This window comes from Etheostoma spectabile, chromosome 10, assembly GCF_008692095.1.
Source record: "Etheostoma spectabile isolate EspeVRDwgs_2016 chromosome 10, UIUC_Espe_1.0, whole genome shotgun sequence".
In the NCBI taxonomy this organism is placed as follows: domain Eukaryota; kingdom Metazoa; phylum Chordata; class Actinopteri; order Perciformes; family Percidae; genus Etheostoma; species Etheostoma spectabile.
Genome location: NC_045742.1, coordinates 13,438,704 through 13,446,973, shown reverse-complemented (window position 1 = coordinate 13,446,973; position 8,270 = coordinate 13,438,704). Strand labels below are relative to the sequence as shown.

The 8,270-nt window shown below is 40.1% G+C and overlaps 1 protein-coding gene across 7 annotated transcripts in view; it reads left to right on the top strand.

Annotated features, from left to right (window-relative positions):
• The window catches only part of mcf2a (MCF.2 cell line derived transforming sequence a), a 22,733-nt gene continuing 14,463 nt past the window's right edge, over nt 1-8,270 (top strand). For 3 of the 7 annotated variants that reach the window (XR_004333689.1, XR_004333688.1, XM_032527166.1), the window contains exons 1-6: nt 1-573; nt 5,199-5,267; nt 5,371-5,485; nt 5,842-5,932; nt 7,369-7,488; nt 7,978-8,094. Coding sequence is in view for 5 of the 7 variants with exons in the window: in XM_032527166.1 (XP_032383057.1) it covers nt 459-573; nt 5,199-5,267; nt 5,371-5,485; nt 5,842-5,932; nt 7,369-7,488; nt 7,978-8,094 (627 nt within the window). In the remaining 2 variants the exon portion in view is untranslated. Of the gene's footprint in view, nt 574-5,198; nt 5,268-5,370; nt 5,486-5,841; nt 5,933-6,302; nt 6,492-7,368; nt 7,538-7,977; nt 8,095-8,270 lie in introns of those variants that run through there. The other 4 variants (XM_032527164.1, XM_032527163.1, XM_032527165.1 and 1 more) reach the window with 3 other exon arrangements.

Here is an 8,270-nt window from a genome sequence, read left to right as displayed (position 1 = left end):
GAGAGAGACAGACAGCAGTAGCCAGATGGAGCCTAGTTTGTTTTGAAGTAGCTGCTGCTAAGAGCAGGACAGTCTGTCGGCACCAGTGTGGTGTATGTGTGTGTATGTATGAGGGGAAGAGCTCATTATACCCTGCTTGGACGACGACAGCAAACCACTGTTTTCTGCTTATGTGGACAGATCTCATGTTGTAAGTGTGCTGCTCAGTGTGGAGGCCCTCTGTGCAGCTCAAGGTCAGGAAGATCCAGCAGCAGCCTCCAGGAACTGTCCCGTCTGGATCTTGGGACCCACAGAGGCGGGTGGGGGCAAGTTTCCCTGTTCCTCGATTATAGGAGCACTATGCAGGGCTACAGGACTGTAGAGGACAACTGTAGAGGAAATGAGGCCTAAACTACTGTCAATACCTCCTACAACAGCATCAGTTCTCCCAGCCTGATCCTGTGTCAGGGACTAAGGGAATGGGCCCAGCCTCACTGCAGGGGGAGAGAGAGTCGGAGAAAGGGTCCAAGGGGGAAATGGAGGGCTACCGCTGCCTTCTGCAGGCTGGATCCCAGCTGGAGAGCACTCTGCAGCGTGAGTTAACGTGATGCTGACTGTCCTCATTTAACTTCTGTTGGCTGCTAAAATAATAATCCTTTATCTGCTCTGAAACTATTTCCCATTACAACTACATTTGGAATTGTTATTTCCAGCAGAGTGGAACCTAACAGTACTGTAGCAGAAGTCCATTGAGTTTGATTTACTGTACTCACTTGTAACTTCTGAACAATTAGAGGAGGTTGCTAGAGAACTGCATCCTTTAGGTTAGTCAGTATTATTGATGTGCCAGTTCCTGCAGCTTTGCGCCAACACCGGGCCATTGCAGGGATTATGTCAGCTATTTTAAGCCATTACAGATGGATAGATATTCATCTATAGTGATATTTTGTAGCCTAAATATCAGACTATAATAACTGCGGGTTGTAGATCAGAATGGGATAGTGATGGAAATAAAATGTATGCTGCTGATGTAATTAACCCATTTGATCGAAAACAAAATAAGATTTTCACAAAGCACATAATGCATCTTTTAATATTCAGTGGATGTTGCTGTGTCATCTTTTAAACTATGAGGCCAATTTACAGTTTTTATCCTAAAGCAGCAACTGAATTCAATACAAAAAAGGAGAAAGGGTTATGGTCATTTTGATAAATTTATGTAATTAACATAAGAATCCTCAAAAACAACATCTCCCTTATGAAGGTATGTCTTGCAAAAGGCAGAAAAAAATGGAGAATGAAGGTAAGATGAATGACAGAAATAGCACCTGATGTGATTGACGACTCCATGGAGGAGCTTCCTCCAGAGGCTAATGTGATTACTTTGGGATCTTGGCAGCCTTGAGTTATTGTTTAATTGATGGGCCTTTGCCATTTTATGTCTAATGTGGGTTAATTGAACCTGGTCTGCGCTGTGTAGGTAACAGATACAAGGCCACGCTTAGTTTCTATTCATACCAGGCAACGTTGTCTTTTCTCTCTGTGTGAAATGTGAGCCTTACTCTCTGGGTTTGTCCTAATCTGCTTACAGAGGATGCAGTGGTGAGCATGAAGAACACGCCGCTGTATGAAACAATAACCATAGATTCAGCATTTACTTCATAAGTAAAAACACATGATACTTTACGTAGCTCATCTATTGCCCTCTCCGTTCTACACCACAAGTGTGTGAGCCTTCTTTGGCTGCTTTAAAGAATGTTAGCATTGCAAAGTGAACCTACAATATACACACTACTCGTGACACAGGGCCTTATGACTCTGTTGTTAGGCAACACCCAATAGAAGAGTACAGTCTAAATCTCCCCTTTGGTGTTGTCCTTGCTTATCAGTTAAAGTATGTGTTGTACTGTAATCAACTATTTCAGCTGGTACAGTATACCATGAACAAATATAATTTTCTCTACAGTGACAGTAGTATGGTCAACACCACACTGTCTGATAATATTGTATGAGAGAAAGCCGTTTGAATCATTCTGAGTCACCTACAAAGGCCGTAGCATAAAAGTAAAATTTTCTGTCTTCAGTGTCTGCTTAGACAACAGTCTTCAACTGAAACTTCAATGACCTAAACTTACTCCTGTGTATGATTTCAAACAGTTCAGTTATTCACATTGCACACACTTCAACTATCTCCAACACTTCAGTTCTAACTGATTTTCATTGTTTGTTTTTTTCAAATGACAGTCCAACTATGGTTGTCTCTTAAACTTAAAATGTTTAACTGCTTTCAGTGGGCATGCATTAACTGACTTTTCATTAGCTTCCATCTCTTACTTTTTAGCTGACAGTTGAACTGCTTTCAGCACTAACTCTTTGCCTTCATCCCCTATACGTCAGTTGCTTACAGGAATCAATGTGAATCTGAAATTTGAAATGCTTTCAGAACTGACACCTCAACTCCTTTCAGTGCTTAAAGATCACTTGATGAGACATTTTAACCTGTTCACCATGTTTGCTCCTGCAGGTTTCAGCATCAATGAGCACAGAGATTTATAAATTACAAAATTTGTCTTTCCAAGATTTCCAAGTTGTTAATAAATTAACATTACAAAAGCTAATAGCTCACACAGTAGCATTGGGAAACCAAAATATTCCTCTTTTCACAGCACACAATATTTAGATCCATAAGTGTCAAATAACACTCCAAAAATTACCAAATGTCTTCTAAACCCACATTTCTTTCATATGGGTTGCCCAGCCAAATATATGTGAAGCTATTGACTAGGGTTTTACTATCTAAGCCTTTCTGGTCTAAAACCAATCTAGTTTTCCTGTATCCCAGTGAGTGAAATCCACAATTTTCTTTTACCCTTTTCTATCAGAATGCCACCCACCAGTCTAATCCCTTTAGCATTGAAAGCTTTGTTTAGCAAAATATCTCATGACCTAAAAGCACTATGAGGCTAGGCCTCTGTGTACTATGAACATGTTTATGTGTAAGAGGGGATTTCTGCTCTGCAAGGGATTACATGTTTCTGCTTTTTGGGTCTTAACACTTTAGTTAATATTCAGACAGAATTCACATTCAAACAGCCTCAACATGTGTGGGTTTAGTATACTTCCAATCTATTTATATTGACGTCTTATGGTGCCTATAAAATGTATTTACACCCCTTTGACATGCCTCATTTTTTTTAGGATTATTCCCACACTGATCACAAAAATAAAAAAAACATGATTCAATGTGGTAAAATAATAAAAAGCGAAAAAGTACATGGGTGAATGCTTTTTATAGAAGCTGTAGGCAATGAATTCCTTGTAGATGGTTATCACTGTTTGGACAACAAAGATAAGCTCCCAGCCTTCAGCTTTGTATGGAGACTGTAAAGATTGCTATTGGAGTCTAGATCTGTTACTGATTGGCACAAAATCTCTGTTTCTATTCAAACTGGCAAACATTCTTCTTTCTCCATGTGTAAGAGCTGAAGGAGCTAAGAGAGGTCATTTTACTTTCGCCTGTGCACACCATCCTGTATGTCATCAGAAAAGGTCATGATGTTAGCTCAAAGAAAACCCCAGCATTTCCTACTATTACTTTTAACGATTTAGAATGAGTGTGTATAAGTGAGTTATTTATGCTAAACAATACTTTATACGTTCCCTTGTTTGATTGACAGACTACAACAGATTTCATTTGGCAGTGTCCTTAAATGAACTCCATCATGGGCTGTGTCCCCGTTTATTACAACGTTGCAGTTTGCAGCACAGGCTGCCCTTCCTTGATCAAATACAGTAGAGGTCCGCAGTGTGTGTGCTTGTGTATCAGTGTGTTGTTTTTTTTTTTACATCAACTGCTTCAATAAATTGTTTAGTCATTGGCTTCCTATTTATGAGCTTGCAACTTATTCATTAATATTACACAAACACATATATTTCGCAAGCTCACAAATTGTTTTATTTAAATAATGTAAAGCATAATATATTGCCCTTATCCCTGTGAAAAAATGTTAACAACATAGCATCTATTTGTTTAATACCCGTCTCAACTTTGCACAGGGTATAGATGGTTATATACCTTTTCCAGTGTGATGGTAACTTTACCCAGCGTCTGTGTGTGCACAGTACTGCCATTGGTCCTGCTTTGGCCCAGCTTGGCTCAGCTCGTCTCTGTTACAGATGCATATCAAATATTCAGCAGTTATCAGTAGAGTTCATTACGTACTCCCTGACAGCCTGGCGGACACAGGAAAACAATACCTCTTCTCTCTCTCTTCTTTTTTTGCCCCTCAGTCATCTTTTTTTAGACTGTGTTTTTCTAATTCTCCTGAATCTACTACGGATGAGGAAGCAATGAATTGAGAGCAAATTGACTGCCCTGTTGATCTGTTGCCTTAACTGCTGAACATTTAGTTTAAAATGGCTTTAATTAGCAAGTGCCCTAATACTGCTTAGTTTTCGTTCCTACAGTATGTCTGTTGTTAGTTCTTGTTTGGGAAAAAGCTGGAAAGTTATATTAAAGTGTCCCTTACTCTGCTTAAGATCTGCACCTACATGCATTAGATCTACTGTAAATGAAATGTGAGCATATGTAAACAGTCTTTCTACACATGTGGTTGAATGATTCTTGGTGCACCAAAGCGCATATGAAAGCCTCTTTTGATCTGCATTGACTGCTCTACAAGAGACTGTGTGAATTTATTGGCCACTCAGACAAGATCACCAAACTACACACTACATCAACATTACTTCAGATGCGGTACAGTAAATAAGCTAATGCATTTTAATGAAGTCCTTGTCAAATTTGCAACAGATGTAGGATTTACATATACACAATAAGGCAGCATAAATACAGTATCTGCTGATTATTGTCACGGAATAGCAACAGTCTATTTTCAGATTAAAGCGGATAGGTATGAGTCTCTAGCTTTTAAATATGAGCACTTTTATGTCAAAACATCAGCAACAAACTCTTCAGTGTGGTCTTCACCGTAGAAACGACTTTGAAAAATTATTTAGGCCTAGTGACTTCATTAGACTGTGATTTTGTGTGTTTTATAGACTATGAAACAGCTCTCAGATTTTAATTATTATTTTATCTTATCTGGACTGATATTCTTCAACTGATTGTTTTAATTGAAGTAAAGTTTGGTTTATAGTGGAGACCCTCAGTTTTCTAGTGCACACCAACTCCCTTGGCCGTAATTTGTGTGTTCTTCCAGAGGTGACTGTCCCTGTAAGCTTGAAGGAGGTGGGAGGCTACATAGAGAAACAGGTGGCATACCTGTCAGGTGAGGCCTTGTTTAGTCATATCTCAATCTTCTTTAGTGACAGGTGGTGTCCTACCTGTACTAATCTCAAAAATAAAATTGATTGCTTATATCTTCTTCCCAGGGGGCCGTGGGGAAGACTCCAGTGTCATCATCACCCTCCCAGAGTGCTCCGCTTTCAGTGACATTCCCGAGAAAGCTTTAGCCAAAGTCTTTACATACCTCACACTCATCCCTCGGTGCGTCCTCTTTCGTCTATTTCTGTCTGATTCTCTCCCTCTCTATGTCTGCCTGCAGTGCACCAAAAACCCAGCACTTGTATTCTGAGCACAGCTGGTCTTTACTGCTCCATATTGTCAAATGTCCTACTGATGCCCTCTATGTCCAAACCTTTTTTTCCCTCCCAATAGATTTGGAAAGTTTACATTGTGTGAATTTTGAATGATAAATAACTAATGTATGCAGATGTTAAAGCACCTATAAATCACATAACTTGACTAATCCATCTGCTCTTGCCTGGTCTTATCACCAAATCGTCAATAATTGCACAAAATGACATTACACCTGTATACAATTCCCTAATGTTTTTTTGCAGAACCAGACAACCCGGAGTCAAATTTATCATCATTTTAGACCGAAGACTGGATACATGGGCCTCTATCAAAACTGCACTTGCCAGGATAGCAGTGAGTTTTATTTTTTTTATTTAATCAAGGCCATCTGTTTAGACAACATATATATATGACAGAGCGTTGCTTATGAGCTGCAAAATAGTTATGTGCACATCCTACAGATTTAATTATGAGTTGCTGTCCATGGTGCTGAAAACCTGAGCAGTACCTGGATGGCACCTATCAGTCTAAACTATTTTCTTGTGTACATACTATCAAAGGGGTTTTTGGCTTAGTTTATACTTCCATGCGCTGTGTAGTTTGAAGAGAAGCGGAAACAGTGTTTGTACTGCATAGTGCTGCAAATGAATGAGTAAGCAAAAACTGTGTGATGACGCGGGGTGCTGAGGATGAGGAGGAAGGCGGGCGGGAGGGAAACATTGCAGTCAGCGCTGCCACCCAGAGGCAGCGGGAGCGCTGCGGCTGTGGTCAGGCAGCCGGAGTCCGCTGCATACCTTAGCTTTGCACCGATATCCACCGGACGGGCGGGAACTTGTATTTAACTAAGATGGCTTCTAACACCATGTCTGATTGCTTTTACCGGCAGGGAATGCCGAAGATCCGCCGGAGCCCGGTAATGAACTGCTGATTAGTTTTATTCACGGTGTGAAGAGTTTTGGGTGAAGTTTTTGGGCGGGCAGGGTGAATGCGGCAGTGGCACCGACTGCTGTGGGGTGTGTAGCACTGCGGTGCAGAGCGCACCTCTGCTTAGTCATGCGACCGGCAGTGTGAAACCTCAACAGACTGATGTATGGCTTTTGAATGCATGTTTATCCTGAAATCAGAAGCTTGAGTTATTGACCCTTCGTGGTCAAGTCAGGACAAATGAATTACAGAAGTTGCGTCACACCCAAATGCATGCATTATTGGTGATGTTTCAAGACAAGGAAACAATATATTACAAGACAAAATACATAGGATTCAATATTGCATATAAATCCTGCTGCAGGGGATGGTTTTACATCACTTTACCTATGATGCAAATGTACAAGTTTGAATTGAGATCAATGTCAAAATCTTTATTTTACTTCTTTTTTTTTTTACAATACAGCTGCAGTAGGCTTAATTAGATCTATACTGCTGTAATACTGTAATACAGTCTGTAGATGTGGGAACTGAGCAGAAATTCCTACACAGTCAGGCAAGGACCTCAAACGACTTAAAGATTAAATGGAGCATATGACATGTCTGTAAATGATGAACTGACTGAAATTGAATCTGTTAGGCTGACAGTAATCGTCTGAGTAACAGAAGGGTTAAGACCTGAAGTCTCCCCTGTTACATGTGGAGGATTAGAGCTTGTTAATGCTTTTTCTTCTCCATTCATATCTCTTCCTCTGCATACAAGAGTTAGTCTATGTTGCACCTTGATATTAAATACAAAGTGGTATACTGAATCCACATCAAATGCAGCATCATCAATATGACAGTGAACCTCTTCTCTCTTCAAGGCCTCCTTTCCTGGGAACCTTCACTTGGTCTTGGTGCTTCGACCCACCAGCTTCTTCCACCGCACTGTTACTGATATTGGCTTTCGCTTCAGCCAAGAGGACTTCATGCTCAAGATGCCAGTAAGGCAGCTCCTCCTCAGTTACCAAACATGTCCCACATCACAACAAGGTACACCTCGTTCTTGTCACAACCCTGATCTCCATGAGTCAAAATTTTCCGTGGTGGACACAGCCAAGAACACATGTTGATTTCAGTTTTGAAACAAATACTATCATAAAGCGGGTTATCCTAGGATGTTTCTAATATTCTGGGGGTCTAAGCACTTTAATTTGTGAATTTTAGGTAAAAAATATCTGATGTTTTTCATGCCATTTCCAAAGACTGTAACTAACCTGAACAACCTCATGGACATCTAATGCCCCCTTAATGACCTATCATACCTCCTCCTTTATGGCAAAGAGATGTACCCAAACTATTTTTCAGTTAAAAATGTATTTAAAAAACACTAGGTAAAGAATTAGGGAAAGACATGATCATGCCACTCTTGTAACTTTGCTAAAAGCACAAAGTGTTCTTTGTGAGGTCTCAGATCTTGTCTGCACCTTTAGGTGGTGATGCTGAGCTCAGTCACAGACCTGCTGCACTACATCAATGAGAACCAGCTGACTTCCGAGTTTGGAGGCACTTTGGACTATTGTCATAGTGACTGGATTGTTTTACGAACAGTAAGCTACAAATCAATTCTGAAACATACTGGGACCAATGAATATACAGTATCATTCTTCACCATCTCCCTGTTATTTTATGTGTTGAGGTTCACCTCGACTGAGCCAATACTGTACATTCAGCATTCAGTGGTCTCAGTATATATATATATATATATATATATATATATATATAT